The following is a 17,944-nucleotide window of genomic DNA, read 5'->3' as shown; positions in this document are numbered from 1 at the left end:
TTAAAGGCAGCTTGCAAGTCAACGCATACATGAATGCAGTATTCAGCCATTTAAAGAATTGCCATGACATGAACTTCAGTTCAAAACTATCATTCCTGAGTTGTTGGGGTTAGGGTTAGGGTTATATTCCTGAAGGCAGTCCAGAATTTATTCAACTAATTTTACTTTTCTTTTAGTTTTATGCATTCTGTATTATACTTACTTTTTTCTCAGATATTTGCTCCTCAAGACTCTTTTACTGAAGAAACTGGTTGCATTATTTTCTTCCACTACAGAGGCGACTGAAATGGGAACAGTTTGGGTGTGTCTCAAGTGGGCATGCCAGCCTCGCTGCCCTTCTCCATTCCGGTTCTTGGGATTCTCAACAATCCACTTTATGTTTCTATCATGGTAGCCTGCAGCCTTCTGGATGAATCACCTGGAGAAGCCACAGTGTTTCCCTAAACTTTGCATACCTTCTTCCATCTAGGTTATAGCAATAGCAATAGCACTTACTGCTTTACAGTGCTTTCCAGCCCTGCCTAAGCGTTTACGGAGTCAGTATTTTCCCCCCAACAATCTGGGTTCTCATTTTACCCCCCTTGAAGGTTGGAAGCCTGAGTCAACCCTGAGCTGGTGAGATTCGAACTGCCAAATTGCAGGCAGCCGGCAGGCAACAGAAGCAACCTGCAATACTGCATTCTAACCACTGTACCACCACGGCCCATTATGAGGAAAACACAAAGGCAAAAAAATACACTGTGTTGCCTCTTAGATTGCAGAGGAGTCTGTGCCATTGGTTGTGCATCTCTAGTTGTGCAATCAATCACTGCTGGAATAGAAAACATTTTCCTCTTTTTCTGGTTATTTTTCAAAAAGGTTCAGTCCAGTCTGCTTATTTGGAAAGGTTGTTTTAATGGTACAGGTGGTCCTCAAGTTACAGCCACAACTGAGTCCAGAATTTCTGTTGCTAAGCGAGATATTTGTTAAATGAATTTTGTCCCATTTTACGACCTTTCTTGCCACAGTTATTAAGTGAAGCACTGCAGTTGTTAGTGACAGTGCAGTTGTTAAGTGAATCTGACTTTCCCATTGTCTTTACTTGTCAGAACTTCACAAAAGGGGATCACATGAGCCCAGGATGCTGCAATGGTCATAAGTATGAATCAGTTGCCAAGTGTCCCAATTTTGATCATGTGACTACAGGGATGTTGCAGTGGTCGTAAGTGGAAAACAGTCATGTCACTTTTCAGTTCCCTTGTAAATTTGAATGATCACCACATGAACTGTTGTTAGATTGAAGATTATCTGTAGTGCTTTTTCATTTTGTTCACTTGGCAAAATCTTGGCATCTTTGGCAATAACTCTTCGAATCTTACACAGAGGCATCTGCAAGTTTTCATGTCACACATGAAAACAGACAAAAATCTTTTGCCAAAACTTGCAAACACCCATGACACCTTAAAAATTATTGGACAAATATTTGCCTTATATGCTTTTGCCTTAATGTCCAATACTATATAATGTATTATTTAATTTACACAACAAGCTGTATATTTTTCAATGTTTATTAAATATGATTCATACTTTCACTGATACTTTTTGTTTTGGGTGTTCATTAGTTAATTAAGTATAATTTTAATGTATTTAATGTATTAATTAATTATACATTAATGTATAATTTTTCCAGGGAAGTTCTCTTGAGATTTCTACTTGCCTCAGACTTTCTTCCTGTTATAAGTTCTCTGATGTTTGCCAAAGAGAAATCCTTTTTTATCCCTCTTTTAAATGCAGATGTTGCATACAGCCTAGGAACTGCCAAAGCATTTCAAATTCAGAGAAGGAATTTTTTTTATCGATACCTCAGGTGAAGCTTATTGATCTCTCTCATTCCCAATTCTATGTTTTTTATGATTCTAAAGTGAATAGAATAGAATCTGAAAGGGACCTTGGAGGTCTTCTAGTCCAGCAGGAGAATGGTATAGGTTCTCCTGTTCAAGCAGGAGAACCTATACCATTTCATATAAGTGACTCTCTAGGACTCTTCTGGACAAGATCCAGTTAAATTTGTCGTGCTCTGCCCACTTCCATGGAGGCTGAAGTAACCGGGTACCAAATATTGACTTTCTTTAATTTGTTTTAAATCTTTCTCTGAAGAAATTCGATCCCCACTTGAAAACAACCTCTTTGAATCTGTCTCAGCAATCAGATCAGTCCTCAGATAGTCATATGGCGTCTCCCTCTGCCAAACAGATGCGTTTCTTGCACCTTCTATCTTGAGCTCCTCCCGTCTCCAGCGTTGCTCTCCCATTTTCTGGATTTATGAGTCACACCTGCCCTTCCCCTCATGTTGTTCTTGTTTTCTCTTCTGCTTGAAGCCTTTCGCCATTTGCATTCTCCAGCCACCTCTGGGCTTCTCCGTGTGGTCTTCCTTCCTCCATGCCTGGCACTTTCTCTTCCGGCTACTGTGGACCTTTTTCAGGACACCTTCTAGCCACGAGGTCTTTCTGGAGCTGCCATCTCATGTCCTGAGGCTCCTTCTGACCTTCAGCCCTCTTGCTCACAGTACAAGCCATATCTGGCCTTTTATTCACTTTTCCTCCTTTTCAAAATGTTTAACATGACCATCGCTGCTCAGAGTCCGTCCTTGAAGGAGATGGGCAGTTTAGAAACATGATAAACAAACAAACAAGTACATACATTATTTTTCAGTTGTAGAAATTTCCCCATTCAATTTTTTACATCAGGTGTATACCATAGATTTTCTCCTTGAATAAGCTGTCTCCTTGAAGCATTCTGATTGCTCTATGATGGTCCAAAATTTTAGTAAATAAAACAAGAATAATAGACTATTTATAAATAACTCTGCTTTTTCTATTACTTTCTACTGTATCTTTAGAGAACTGTCTATTTTTCTTTGCTGTGTCCCACTGAATCAGCAGCTTAACTTTGCCCTTCAAGGTTTCCTACAGCCCCCAACAAGTTGATTGTTTCCTCCCAAGAACAACCTGCGAGGCTCCTGGGTCACAGGGCAGCTGGCATGTAAGCCCACCAGGTGCTGATGGCAAGAAAAGACTCACTGAAGAGAATGCCAGGAAGGGAGGGGAGAAGAAGGGGGAGAACATCAGGCAGGGAAGGGCAGAAGCAGCTTCATTCTCAGGACTCTCCCCACACACTGCTGATGCCCAACCATTGTATCTGCTGGGATGGCCGGTCCCCGCAGAGAACTCTTGAGTCCCATGGATCAGGCGGCCCTTGCCTTGGCTGAGCACACAAGGATTTAAGGTTTCAGTGGATGTAGGGAGGAAGGCCACCGTTGTTATAATGGGGTAATCCATGTTAGTAGCAGGGAAGACCCCTGAAGTGCACAATGGGTGATTGGGACAGAACATCCCTGTCTAGAGTTTGAAGGATTTCATCACTTGTGCATAACATGAGTCGCACACAATGCATTACAGTACTAGTGTCTAACAAGAATGTTTGAATATCAAGATACTACAGTATAATTCACTCTGTATTAAGTGGTGCAATGCTTATTAAGGAAATGACAGGCCTTGAAAACTGGTTTTGCCAACAAGCCTGGGAACCGAGAGTGGGATGGAGCCCATCCAGGGGCTTCTGTGACTGGTTGTTGTTACGGGGGAGGGGGGTTATCAATTTTTATTGCTTTTTATATCTTGTAAGCTGCCCAAAGTCACTGAGAGTGAGTTAGGCATCCATATACATTTTAATTCATTCATTCATTCATACATGCCAATGCAAAACAAAGCGTTTTTCCCTGGGCTGTGAGAAACACCCTTAACGGTGTTTCAAGCTTGATTTAACTTTTGAACAGTGTTCCCTCTAAGGAAGGAAGGCTTCTTGTGGAGTCTTTGGTGGTCCCTGAGCAGGGATGTTTTCTTGCAGACATTTCATTACCTGATTAGGTAACATCTTCAGTACTAGAAAGGAGTGCGGGTTGTTTCTGTTTAGCTTGCCAGTGTTGGTGGGGTGTGGCTTTCTCCTTTGTAATTCCTTGATTAGGCTGTTGTTTATTGTTCAAATTGTTTCTCTGGTGTTAATCCCTGCTTATCTGGGTGTTAGCTGCTGGAGAGGATATATTCTGGTCTTTTAATTCCTTTTTCAGGTTTTTTTTTATTGCCTCTTGAATGGTCTGTAAATATGTTATATCTGGGTGCCTTTTAATGGCTGACTTATCTGAGTATGAACCTTCCAGGAATTCCCTAGCATTTTGGACTGAGCTTAATCTAGAATGCTCACAGTTTCCCTGTAAAAACTAGAGTTTAATCTGCCCATGTGTGATGAAATTCAGTGTCCTGACTGCAACGTAATGTTCATAGATGTGCTCTGCTACTCTTCTGCTAATAGTGGCTGTTACAGTCCTTACACTGCATGTTGTAGATGACTACTGTTTCTTCTTCATGGTGTCGTTTGGTTTATTTAAGAGTTTTGAAGGGCTTCAGTTGGCTTGTATGCTACAGTGACACTGTGTGATGTTGTGCTGGGATGGTTGAGATATTTTTGATGTACGGCAGTATTATCCTTTTCATAGCTTGTGTTGGTTGTACTGTAGGGGGTTGAGTAGTCAGATCTCTTGACCACGTGGTCTGTGGTCTGGCACAGGACATCATTGTGGAAAAAAGGACAGAGCTTCACCCTAGGGCAATCCTGGAGAAACATCCTTCCTTTCCTTGGCACTCTTGATCTCCACAAAATACACATTTCAACCTCCAACACCAGGCAGGAGATTGGCTGGAAGGAAGCAAGCACAGAGCCCTCATTTCTAAGTGGCACCCTCTGCTGTTAGGAGTCTCTGAATAAACTGGAACAGGCCCAAAGGCAGAGGTTTGCTTGGTTTGGTGCATAAATTGGGCTCCTTTGATAGCAGGAAAACTGATTTGGTTCTTGGACACCTGCAGACTGAAGGATGGCAATTAAGTCCACCATACTGTATTCCCCGAAAGCCTTGTCTGTTTAAGAGGAGTGCCAAAAGACCACCCTGGGCTGGTTTTGCAGAAGCACCGAATTGTGGTGTCGGTAAGGGAGCCTATGGGTCTTTCAGTCCAAGCCTCTGTCATGGGCAGGAAAGCCATCCAGGAAAGGCAGCTGCCCGGCATCTTAAATCCTCTAGGGATGGAGAACCCATAATCTCCCATTGTCATCCAGACCTCACCTTCAAGAACTTTTATGTTTAGATGAAAGTTAGGCCGCTGCAATTTATGTGCATTATTATGGCCTGGAAAGGGGCTCTTGGCTAGCTTCCCCTTGTGCACCTGGACACCGAGATGATTTCTCCCCAGGTCCAAGTTCCTTCTTCAGACGGAAATCCCACTCTCTTCTGTCCATCCCAGCCAGCTTTCCTGGCAGCTTCCTGGAGCTCCACTCAACTGGGCTTGCCAGAGTCCCTCGCGGGGCTTCCGAAGTCCCCTTCACCTGGAGGTCATCTTGGGCTTCTCAGCCTAGTCTCCCCAAGCTGTCCTGCCGTCCCTTCGTCTCCGGGTTCGGCAGGGACACAACTCCAATCCAATACGCCTCTCCCGGCGCCCCAAGCCTCGCCGGGCACAGTTCGGGCGCGGGCCAGCGCAGGGCGAGAGGGACCGGCCTTGCCGCGCCACCCGCGCCAACAGGGGCCGCCTCAGGACCGCCGGTGCCCGGCAGGCAGCCTGGCCGGTGGGGCAGTCGCTTGGCAGGGCGGGGGTGCCGCTGGAGTCGGGAGAGGCGGGGCGCGGCGGCGGCACAGCGCGGAGAGCTCCGGCGGTTTCGGGCACGGCGTCTGGCAGGTGAGACACGGGGCCGCCGTCTCCCCCCCCCCCCCCAGTCGCCCTCGACACGCGGGGGTCATGCCGGGTGGGGGGAGAGGCTCGTCCCGGCCGTTCGCCTTGGGCTCCTTCCTCGACGGCCCGCCGGGGCTCCGACACTGCCGCCTCAGAGCGGGCTCGGCCGAGGGACAGGGAACGGCCACTGCCGCCCGCCCCCTCCTACTTGGGGCAACGTGGCGGGCTGAGCTGGGGCTTCGGCAAATCCTCCGTTGCCGCCGCCGCTTCTCCTGCCTGGTCTGCGGCCCCAGCTGCCCCGTCGGAAGAAGCCGGCAACTGGCTCCCTCGGGGCGCCTTCGGCTGCGTAGTCCTGGGCGGCGGGACCGCAACCTTTTTCCGGGCCAGAGCGCGGCCGCTCGCCGGAGGAGACGCCCGCCCAGCGTCGCTCTGGCTCGGCGCCCCGCTCCCTTAGCTGGCCGATCCTTGACGGCAGGCCGGGAGAGCAGCGCGATGGAGCCCCCGCCTGGCTCCGAGGACTGCGTCCGAAGGCCGAATCTCTCCCGGCCCTTCCTCCCCCCCGCCCGTTCCTTCCCCCCCCCCCCCAAGCCTGCGCTGAGTCTTTGGGGCAGGTGGGGCTGAGCCTCCAAGTAGCAACAGGAGGGATCTCCCTGTCCCTGGACCTCCCCTCTCCTGAAGCCGCTGGGGAAGTTCCGAAGAGGACCCGCGAGGGACGGAAGCCGGACCCACAGACCGATCAGAGGGAGAGTCTCCTCAGATAATCTTCCCTCCCTTTCTCCCCCACAGGACAGAGACCCCCCAGGTACCATGGCTCCTACAGAGAAGATCAAGGCCAAGATCAAGAAAACATTGCCCGTGACGGGCCCCCAGGCCCCCACCCTGAAGGAACTGATGCACTGGTACTGCATGAACACCAACACCCATGGCTGCCGGCGCATCGTGGTCTCCCGGGGACGTCTACGCCGCGTCCTCTGGATCATCCTGACCTTGTCGGCAGTGGGGGCTGATCCTGTGGTACTGCGCCCAGTTGGTCATCAACTACTACACAGCCTCTGTCTCTGTCACCGTGCAGTTCCAGAAGCTGCGCTTCCCAGCCGTGACCATCTGCAACATCAACCCTTACAAGTAGGTGCTGACAGTTGGCAGGGATATGCAGCAGGGGACAGAGAAGATGGCAGGGGAGGGGAGGGGGACGGGAGGGGGCCAGGGGGAGGCTCCTGCCTGCCAGCGAACCTTTCCTCCGCTCCTTCTTTTGTGCAGGTACAGTGCCATAAAGAGCACCTCGCAGAACTGGACAAGGAGACCATGTCGGTCCTGGAGTCCTTGTATAACTTCTCGGGAGCAGGAAGCAAGCCCCGGGAACGCCGTGAGGCGGGCAGGCAGCACTCCAAGAGCAGCAAGTTTCTCAGGGAGTTTTCTTCCCCTGATGAAATTGGGCAGCCTTGACGCCAAGCCCACCGTCAATGTCTCCGCTGGATACAAGCGGCGGATGAATGCCAGAATCATCTCAGGCAGCTCCAGCATAGTCAACGTTAGGAGCCCCCGGGATGTTGTGGGCTTCCAGCTGGTGGGTGCTTATTCTGGGAAAGCTGGGGTCTTTCCAGGGCTACCTTTCTGGGATTGGAATTAGTGGCGTGGCTTGTGGCAAGGGGGAGGCCCACCTCTTGGTTCTGGCATGAGCCATGCTCCCACAGAGGGCCGAGAGAGAGAGGGAGGGGGCCTCCCATGCCAAAGTGATGATGCCCACAGCTCAGCTTTGAAAAGTTTTCCCAAGTGGGGCGATCCAGCCTTCCTTCCTTCCCCAGCCTGTTGCATTTCTTGCAGTGTGACACCAGCAACAAGAGCGACTGCACCGTGTATACCTTCAGCTCAGGTGTCAATGCCATCCAGGAGTGGTACAAGCTGCACTACATGAACATCATGGCTCAGATTGATGCGGAGGAGAAGGAGAGGATGAGCTACTCAGCAGAGGAGCTGATGCTGAGCTGCTTGTTTGACGGGGACTCCTGTGATGCCAGGTCGGCTCTGGGCAAAGGGAAGGCAAGAGCAAGCACCGGGGCAGTTCCTGGTGCACCCAAGAGAGAGGGGGAGGGCATGCCGGTCTCTGACCAGCTCAGAGGGAAGAGCCAACTCACACGAGGGCTACATTGGCACTTCCAGCTTAGCCTGCAGACTGAACTCGGTTTCAGGATCTGCACTGAGCAGGCACCAGATTCAGTCCATCAACTAAGTGGCAGAAAAACTCCTGCCAGATTTGGCCCCTGTTTGTCCCTGACTCCATTAAGGTCTCTGCCTTTCAGCCTCAGCCTTATTTTCCATTTGGAAAATAAGGAAGAAGAAGAGCAACCAGTCATAAAGCTGAATTCCTGTTCTTCTCCCTTCAGCAGGCAGTAGAAACACGACGTTTCTCACACCTGTTTGGGGAACTTTTGTGTGCATAATACTCTTAATAAAATGTTTCCTATACGGCACCTCTCAGGAACTTCACTTCCTTCCACCATCCTCTCCACGGGAATTGCTACACCTTCAACAGTGGGAAAGAGGGGAAGATCCTGACCACGTCCACAGGAGGCAGCGAGAACGGTGAGAGTTGCAGGGGCTGCGGAGAAGTTGGTGCTGGGGCAAAGGAGAAGAGAGGAAGCTGGGCTCTTTGCCAGCCACCGGCCTCTTTTCTGACTTGCTTATCTGTGGTTTCATTTCGGTGTGGCTTGTGTCCTGCTGGCTTCTGTCCTTCTGGTGGCCCCTCCGACTTTCAGCCTGGAGTGGCCTTCTGGGAACTCCAAGGCTCCGCCTACTGTTTCTTTTCACCTGGCCTTTTCAGGAGCAGTTGAGGCTCTGCTTTGCAATGGGCCTCCCCTGCCCTGTAAAGCCAACCTCTCTGGCAGGACAGGTCCAGGAAACCATTGGGTTCCTGCTTCCCAGCCTCCTGCCAAAGAAGACACCGCAAGTGGAAGGCTCCAACCCCCCCCCCCCCCCAGCCTCCCTGGGGCAACGGAGAGCTGAATTTGCTCAGAATAAGCAGAGAGGAACTTCCCCAGGAGAAGGGATGATCAGCTTCTCGGAAGCAGGAGGTTGGGTAGCCCCTCTGGTAACAGGACCACTTGGGTCCCTCTTGGAGCCATCACTGGTTGACACTCTACCCACCCCTGATGTTTCGCCAAGCAAAGTTTAGCCTTTAGAGCAACTGTGGCCTATTTATTGCTGGACACCAGCCATCCTAGCAGAAGACCCAATCTCTCCTCCTCCTCCAGAGGCTTTTGAACATCAGGACTGGGACTGCTCTTGTTTGGCTATCCTTTCCACATCCAGCTGTCATCTCCTCGAATGGGTTGCCCAGCTGGCCAAGGCCGCATCCACTCAAGGCCTCCTGGGGACCCTCGTCTGCCTGGCTGATGACCATCTTGGCAGCCTGGTTCTTAGCCATGTTAATCATGTCTCTCTCCTCACCATTATCACAACCACAGCTAACTAATCCCTGATTCTTGATGCCTAGAACTTGTTGTGCGTACAAGCCCCTTTAACAGCCCTTCTTCTGAAGAGGGATGCTGAGAAAGAGAGGCTTGTGTCCAGGATCACCTCGGTTGCTGTCTCGGAGTGGCCCTTGAGGCTTCTTGGGATTTCTGGTCCTTTACGCCCACATCCTGCTCTGCTGCCGCCTCCTGCAGTTACCTGGCCTATTTTTCATCTGGCGTCTTTCATTCTAAGCTGCATCCAGTTCCAACTCTGAGCCATCTGAGGCCCTGTGCAGATGCTCCATTTAGTTTATGAAACTTCCAGGCGCCTCTCCAGTCTCGGATGCCCGGGTGCCCAGCATCCAGCAGTTCTGATGGGCTTTTGTGCCAGGAGCTCTTTCTGCTTCTTCCGTTGGTCTTTTTCTTCAGGAACTGACATTCAGGTTTCCAGTCTTAAGTCCTTCGACTCCTCCTCCCACTCCTCATCTCTTCCTTTTAGCATTGGCAAACAAAGTCCAGGGTCTTCTGCAGAGTTCTGTAAACTGCCTTGCGTTGCCATGAGCTAATAGGCGGCAATATAAATTCAATCAATCAATCAATGGGTTCACTAGCCTGGCCCCCAAATCAATAAGTGGGACTGGAAGTACAAAACCTTGAATGATGTCTTAAGATTTCAGAGTTGATTTACTACAGGGGTTGGCAACCCACAGCTCTGGAGCTGCATGTGGCTCTTTCATCCCTCTGCTGCGGCTCCCTGTCACTCAAAATATGTGTCGCAACTTCCAAGATGCAACACCCACTGGCACATGATTTATGGAGTTTTTCAACCCTGGTAGGTTTTGTGGCTCCCGGTGGCTTTTTTTCTGTGGGAAATGGATCCAAATGGCTTTTTGAGTATTTAAGGTTGCCAATCCCTGATTAGTAGATCCCATGTAAATATGTGAATTAAAATAAACACCAACATCTTTGCTATGCGTTAGCCATGTTTCTGTGACCTCCTACTCCTTTTTGTTGTTGGAAACAAAAGCCTCCTTTTCAACCTGCGATCCAATTCTTTACGCAGAATGGCGGAGCAGAAGTTCTTCCACTGATCTCCTGTCAGTGGAAGGGCTTGTTCAGGGAAGCCCAACTGAAACTATTGGTGGGAGGAAAAGCTTGTGGATACTTGGAGGGGGAAAACAGTCATTGAGTATCAAGGCGGAACTGATCCTTTCCTGGGCTCTCGCTTAGGAATTTTTTTTAGGATTTTTTTTAGGATTTTATTAAACATTTATATGCCGCCCTTTTCCCTGAGGGGACCCAGGGCGGCTTACAACAATGGAGGGAAGGGAGTGCAAGACAAGACTTAAAAAGAAAAGAAACGTGAATAAAAGAAATTAACCATAAAAACACACCATTCACTCAACATTCGGCGGGGTGAGAGTAATCCTATCCCCAGGCCTGACGGGATAGCCAGTTCTTGAGGGCTGTGCGGAAGGCCTGGACGGTGGTGAGGGTACGGATCTCCACGGGAGGTTGTTCCATAGTGTCGGAGCTGCAACTGAGAAGGCTCTCCTCCGCGTAGTCGCCAGTCGGCACTGACTGGCAGATGGAATTCGGAGGAGGCCTACTCTGTGCGATCTGATGGGACGCAGGGAGGTAATTGGCAGGAGGCGGTCTCTCAGATAGCCAGATCCACTACCATGGAGCGCTTTATAGGTGGTAAGTAAAACCTTGAAGTGCACCGACGATCGACAGGTAGCCAGCGCAGCTCACGGAGGATCGGTGTTATATGGGCGAACCGTGGTGCGCCCATGATCACTCGCGCGGCCACGTTCTGAACTAGCTGAAGTCGTCGGATGCTCTTCAAGGGCAGCCCCATGTAGAGCCACATTGCAGTATTCCAGCCAGAGATCACAAGGGCTCGAGGTGACCTGTTGTGAGAGCCTCCCGGTTCAGGTAGGGCCGCAACTGGCGCACCAGGCGAACCTGGGCAAATGCCCCCCTGGTCACAGCTGACAAGTGATGGTCGAAACTCAGCTGTGGGTCCAGGAGGACTCCCAAGTTGCGGACCCTGTCTGAGGGGTATAAATTTTGTCCCCCCAGCCTGATTGGTGGAACGCTAGCCGAATTTTGGGAGGAAAACACAACAGCCACTCGGTCTTTTCCGGGTTGAGCACCAGTTTGTTAGCTCTCATCCAGTCTTTAACAGCCTCAAGGCCTCGGTTCATCACGTCCACCGCTTCATTGAGTTGGCACGGGGCGGACAGATACAACTGCGTATCATCCGCATATTGGTGGTACTTAATCCCGTGCCTCCGAATGATCTCGCCCAGCGGTTTCATGTATATGTTAAATAGCAGGGGGGACAGAACCGAGCCCTGCGGCACCCCATAGGTTAGGGGCCTCGGGGACGATCTCTCCCTCCCACCAACACCGACTGCGACCTGTCCGAGAGGTAGGAGGAGAACCACTGTAAACACAGTGCCGCCCACCCCCACCTCCCGCAGTCGTCGCAGAAGGATACCCATGGTCGATGGTATCGAAAGCCGCTGAGAGGTCAAGGAGAACCAGGATGGACGTGTGGCCTCCATCTCTGGCTCTCCAGAGATCATCGGTCAATGCGACCAAAGCGGTTTCAGTGCTGTAACGGGCCTGAAGCCAGACTGGAAGGGGTCAAGATAGTTAGCTTCCTCCAAGGTACGCTGAAGCTGTAAGGCCACCACCTTCTCACAAACCTTCCCCGCAAAGGGGAGGTTGGAGACTGGACGATAGTTATTAAGAACTGCTGGATCCAAAGACGGTTTCTTCAGGAGGGGCCTCACCACCGCCGCCTTAAGCGCGGTGGGGAGGTGTCCCTCCCGAAGAGAGGCGGTAACAACCGCCTGGATCCAGCCTCGTGTCACCTCTCTGCTGTTGGCAGTCAGCCAAGAGGGACACGGGTCCAGTATGCAGGTGGAGGAACTCACAGCTCGCATAGCCTTGTCCACATCCCCGGAGGCAACATCCTGGAACTCAACCAGAGATGGTCTACATCCTGGAACTCAACATCCTGGAACTCAACCCAGAGAATTCCTCTCAGCATGTGGCAGAATATTGTTTCCGATCAGGAGACACACATTGTGGCCTTGTCTTGTTTTGAGATAAAGCCAGTGTCCCTTTCTCTGGAAAAGGTTTGTTGCTACCCACCCCACCCCTTCTAGAGGAGCTATTTGCAGCACAAGAGCCAGTTTGGTGCGAAAGCTGCATAGAAAGGCACCAGGCTAGAAACTGGGAGTCAGGAATTCTTCCCCTGCCTTTCTGCATCTGGGTCACTTGGGCCAGCCCCAAGTAGGAGGAAATCATTTCTGAAAAACTGGCCAGAAAACTGCAGGGACTTGTCAGGCAGCCCCTGAGAATCAGATTGAACAGAAAGCGGTGGGGGGACTCCCAGCACACATTTACCCAGAAGACTGATATTGCCTCGAAGCCTGTTCCCAACCTGCCTTCCCCCTTTGGTCCTGCTCATTCTACCTGCAGGGCCTCAGGTTGCTCCTGCTTCTCTGCCCAGGGCTGCAGGTGATCCTGTACATAGAAGAAGCCGACTACAACCCCTTCCTGGTGACCTCCACGGGAGCCAAGATTGTGATCCATGACCAGGACGAATACCCCTTCATTGAGGACATCGGCACCGAGATAGAGACGGCCACGGCCACCTCCATCGGGATGCACTTTGTGAGTGACACCGACTCGGGGTCTCTGGCCCAGGAAGCAAGATATGCTCCCCCAGTTGGGAGGCTCTTTGGGAAACAGGGCTTTTGCCCCTTCCTTGCCCTGCCCTGCTCTGCTCAAAGCTGCGTCTCCTGGGCAGGGCAGAAAGAGGCTCCCTTGCAGCAGTGGAGCACTTGGCAGAAGGGTGGTCCCCTGGTGGTCCCAAGATCCCCCTCAGGTTCCCCCAGGCATCTTCCCAACAGAGCTCCCCTTTGTCCTGCTGCAGAACCACATCCCACCGTCTCAGCCGGCCATACAGCAACTGCACGGAGGACGGAGCGGATGTTCCTGTGCAAAACCTCTACAACAAAAGCTACTCACTGCAGGTGAGTCCCTCTTGATGGCCTCTGGCCGTGGCCTTCCCTGCAGCTGCCCTTGGAATGGGACCCTTCAGAGCTAGCCCCATCCAGCAAGGGCCTGGACCATCCCTTCCCAGCTGTTCAGCAAATTGAGGCTGCCTTCCTTGGGCATCAGCCCAGCCACAACTGTGAGCCGCTTCAGCGGCTCCAAGGCCCATTGAGCATCCACACAGCAGAGCAGGCTGTGCCTTGAGCCCCTGTGGGCCCTCCCTCCCTCCCTCCCCCAGCTGCTAGGGATTATGAGGAAGAAGACCATGGTGCACATCTCCCCAGATTTCACCAGTGCTTGATTTCTCCTCTCCCACCCTCCCACCCCCGCCCTCATGCAGATCTGCCTGCATTCCTGCTTCCAGAATTCGATGGTGAAAACCTGTGGATGTGCTCAGTACGCTCAGCCCCTGCCTGCTGGAGCCGAATTCTGCAACTATAAAAAATACCCCAATTGGAGTAAGTCTCCCCAGGAGGTTAGAGGCGGACTGTGGGCATCTGCTCTTGAGCAGAGTTCTCAACCTCGGCCACTTTAAGGCACCTGGACTTCAACTTCCGGAATTCCTCAGCTGAAGCCCCCGTTTCTTAAAGCAGCTGAGGGGCCAAAGTCTGCTTTAGGGTCTCCTTTAAGGTCCCTTGAAAATGGCAGCCAGGCTCTTCCCATTTCCTGCGGCTGCCTCTGGCCTGCCCACCTCCGCTTCTCCTTCCCTGCCCAAGCTTTGAAAAGAAGGCTCTGAGATATCCCCGCCCTCTCTGAGGCGAGTCTCTTCCTGCCTTTTCTCAGGCTCACCCCAAGAGGCCTTCTCCTCCAGGGCCTAGTAGAAACTTTGGCTCCCTCCCTCTCTCCCCCCTCCATCCCGCTCCTTCCTTTTCCCTTACAGTGTACTGTTACTATAAGCTACATGAACAGTTTGTGAAAGAGCAGCTGGGCTGCCAGCAAATCTGCAGAGAAGCTTGCAAGTAAGTCCTTGCTGGAAGCCCCCCATTCAGGTCCAGGGGAGCCCCCAGGGTTATGTCCACCCAGGGCCTGTTCCAGCACTAAAGTTCCCCATCCTGTCACTTCTAGCACTGCTCGGAACCCTTAAACCCCTGGGCTTTAAGCACTGAACTGGGTGGATGAGCTCAGCAGGGAGTGTGTAAAAACTGGGGAGGGGGCTGGGACGCATTGCCCTGCATCTGGAGCCCCCTCACTCCCAGCTCCTCAGCCGCTTCCTCTCTCCGCAGATTGAAAGAGTGGACTCTCACCAACAGTCTGGCCCAGTGGCCATCCAGCGTGTCCGAGGCAAGTTCTGCTTGGCCAAGGGATGCCCACCGGGCACCACCCTTCCACACTCAGCGGCAGCTCAAGAGGCATTTGGCACCCCCAGCCCAGTTGGCTTCTAACCAGGCCAAGTGGGTGCGGGGAAGAGGAGTTTGTGCCAGAAGCACAGAGGGCACCATCATGCCAGCCTCTGGCTTCCTTCTTCAGAGGGGAAGCAACCAGTAGGAATCGGGTTGGGGCCGCTGGACATTCCGCTCCATTGCCCACCCAGGCTGGGAGTGGCCATTCTGAGGAGGCCAACCCAGCACCGCCTCTGGCTGGGAGGGTTGAGGGGGTCTTGAGAGCAGCCAAGTTTGGGGGTTGGAGAACCATTGCAAACACACCCCTCCCCCCACTAACCTTCCTTCTCTCTCTCTTCCTCCTCCTTGGAAGGAATGGATCCTCCGCGTTCTCTCTTGGGACAAAGGCCTAAATGGTCCCCAAGATGTTAAACAAGTAAGTTTCCTGCTGCCTCTCTAACGGTCAGAACCCGTTGGCCCTCATTCCTGTCCCTCTTCCTGCTCCCCAGCCCTCACTTCTTCCCTCCCTCCTCCCTCCCAGGACAGACCTGGCGAATCTAGTGGTGTTCTACAAAGATCTGATGAGAGGTCATCACCGAAAACCCAGCCAACAACGTGAGTTTCCCCTTTTGACTTAGGGGCTTTGTGTGACCCGATTCCCCCCAGAATCTGGGTCCCTTGCTGGCTGGCTGGCCAGAACCCCCCCCTCCCGGCTGGCCCTTCTTGAGAGAGGCAGGGCAGGGCATCCCATCCATCTGCTCTCCCTGCCCTCCAAGCAACAGGCGTCTCCCGGCTGCGGCCCTGGGACCACCGGCATCACCTGGCTGAGGGGAACGTCTGTCCGCCCTTCTCAGCCAGGATCTTGGCGCTCAGCCTCTTGTGAGCACAGGAGTCACCCTCGCCTCCCTCCCTCAGATTGTCCTGCTCCTGTCCAACTTTGGGGGCCAGCTGGGCTGTGGATGAGCTGCTCGGTGGTCTGTGTCATTGAGATTGTGGAGGTCTTCTTCCTGGACGCCTTCTGCATTGTCCCTGCGCCACCAGTGGCAGAAGGCCAAGCGGTGGTGGAGGGGCCACTCAAGCACGCAGGACCAAGAAGAGCCGATGGGGGGCCCCCAACCGGCCCAGAGGAAGGGTATCACAACGCCGCCTGCAGCCAGGATGACGATGACCCCCCCACCTTCAACACGGCCATGCGGCTCTCCCCACCCCAACGCCCCCACCCAACTACAACACTCTGCAGCACATCAGCCCCTTTTCGGAGCAGCTGGAGGACACCCTGGAGGTCAGGGCCCAGTGAGGCCAGCGGTCTCCATGGAAAGTCCCGGGACTTGGGGTGCCACTGGAGGCTTGAAGCCACACGCCAGCAACACAGCAATTCCCTGTGCATGAGGCTCGATCATGTGCATCCTCCCCCTTCATCTTTGCCCTGGGGGGAGGGGCTGCTGTTACCACGTATGAGGATGGCAGACAGGACACTCAGGCAAAGTGGCACCCATTCCGTGGCCTTGAACTCTGGACAGGAGCTGCCTTCTCTCTCAGTTGGGCAGCCCCACTGGTGGCCACACTGCCCCATCCTGGGAGGGGGGGGGGTGTTCCAGGAGAGCCCTGGGGAGCAGCCAAGGTGTGAGTATCTAAGGCTGGCCCATAGGCTGTGGGGAGGGGGGAGGCCAGTTGCTGATCTTAAGGCCTCTGCCTGACTGGCTATATTTTGACTGGTCCTGGAAATCTGCCCTGACCGGGTGCAGTCAGAAGGAGACTCTCCTGCCCCCCCCCCCCCGCAGCAGCCCCCAAGCAGCCCCCAAGCCCTGCGACTGTCGGAAAGATGTGGAGCGCAAGCCAGAGGGGTGTGAGGGGCCGGTCCCTGTGCAGCTGACACCCCTCAAGTGCCTCAACAGCAGCCCCTGCAGGGGTGGGCAGCTAAGGCTGCAGGCTAATAAAATTGTCCTTGACGGAGCAGTGGGTGTGGCTCTCTGATCTTCCTACAGGGAATTGGAGGGAGGGCGGGAGGATTTCACCAGCCCCTCCTGATCCAGCAGGGCCTTCCCTTCTGTCAGAGCTGCTGTAGAGTTCAGCCTTCCCAAAGGGGGGGGGGAGGGAAATGAGCACCTCACTCCAAAGGCCCTCTCCTTCCGCAGAGCAATGGGGGGGGTGTTTCTTTGGGTCCCCTTTATGGCCATGGAGACAAGCAACAATGCCCAGGCTAGGAGGGGAGGGGCCAGGCAAGAGGGAAGGACTGCCCCCTGGCCACAGCAGTTCCCTGGTCAGCTGCTTTACTGGACCACAGGAGCCCCTCATGTGGACCAGCCTTTTCTGCCTGCCCCTCCCCCACGCATCAAAGGCAGGTGCTTCCCTTCCTGTCAAAAGGGCTGAACCTCACATGAGGAATCGCTTCTCCCACGCAGACCCACAGCAGCCCCCTTGGCAAACCACAAAAACCCGGAAGGACAACACTTGCATAACATTGTAATTCCACAGAAACCACAATGATGCATTTACATCAGGACATATGATGTAAGTTCAGAGGTCATGGCCATTGCACCATCTCTCTCTCTCCCCCCCCCTCCCTCTCTTTCTCTCTCTCTCTCTCTCTCACACACACACACAGACAGACAGACAGACAGACAGACAGACCGTGCAGATGCCCCTCCCGCTCTGAAAGATCCACCCACCGGTATCCTCTTCAAGGGTCAGGTTCCACATAAATCCAGTGGATTCAGAATCCAGCTCAATGCCCTCTGGATCAAGTTGGCCAGGTGTGAGGTCCTTCCTCCGGGGTCTCTGGGTTGATCATGGTCTGCTCAATGCACCAGAGCATCGCACAGCCAAGGGAGCTGCTAAGGTGTCCGAAGCAGAAAGGAGCCAAACTTTGATGGCAACAAAGTTGGGTGTTGTGGCCCACTTGATGGCATTGGTCATGGACGGGGGAGGTGGCCTCTTGAATGAGCACCAAAAGCCATGGCTGCCCAGCTTGAAGGAGGTAATTCACCAGTGAAGGTTGTGCCCAAGCCAGGAAGAGTGGCTTCCTCTTCCAAGGCCAGGGTCCCCTTGCCAAGGGCTGAGACGGACGAGGAGGGCCTGGTGGGTCTGGCCACTCCCCAGCTGCCAGCAGCCACTTGTGGCAAAATCCCATGGGGAGCAGCCTCGTGGGCTCCCCCACCCAGGAAAGGGGCTCCCCTCTTTGCTGCCAGCCAAACATGGAGAGACTCTTCCCCACTGCAGAGAGGAAGCCCTGCCTGTGAAGAAAAGCCCAAACACCATGGAGCTTCCATCTCGCCACATTTACCCACCACATCTCTACTTCGAGAAAGGCAGCCCTTCGCACTCACTGATCCCTCCATTGCTG

The 17,944-nt window shown here is 53.0% G+C and overlaps 1 protein-coding gene across 1 annotated transcript; it reads left to right on the top strand.

Moving 5' to 3' along the window:
- Positions 1-5,704: 5,704 nt before the first annotated feature.
- On the top strand, positions 5,705-15,994 carry SCNN1G (sodium channel epithelial 1 subunit gamma). The gene is given in 20 exon segments (XM_032230286.1): positions 5,705-5,759; positions 6,540-6,752; positions 6,754-6,878; positions 7,014-7,320; positions 7,578-7,771; positions 8,233-8,336; positions 12,735-12,897; positions 13,161-13,260; positions 13,623-13,740; positions 14,163-14,241; positions 14,506-14,563; positions 14,975-15,013; positions 15,015-15,037; positions 15,143-15,187; positions 15,189-15,216; positions 15,517-15,547; positions 15,550-15,629; positions 15,631-15,726; positions 15,729-15,807; positions 15,810-15,994. Coding segments are annotated over 19 exon segments (1,950 nt in total). The 5' UTR covers positions 5,705-5,759; positions 6,540-6,560; the 3' UTR covers positions 15,899-15,994.
- The last annotated feature ends 1,950 nt before the right edge of the window (positions 15,995-17,944 follow it).

The sequence above is a fragment of the Thamnophis elegans genome, chromosome 14, assembly GCF_009769535.1.
Source record: "Thamnophis elegans isolate rThaEle1 chromosome 14, rThaEle1.pri, whole genome shotgun sequence".
NCBI classification, from domain to species: domain Eukaryota; kingdom Metazoa; phylum Chordata; class Lepidosauria; order Squamata; family Colubridae; genus Thamnophis; species Thamnophis elegans.
This window is presented reverse-complemented; position numbering and strand designations above follow the sequence as displayed.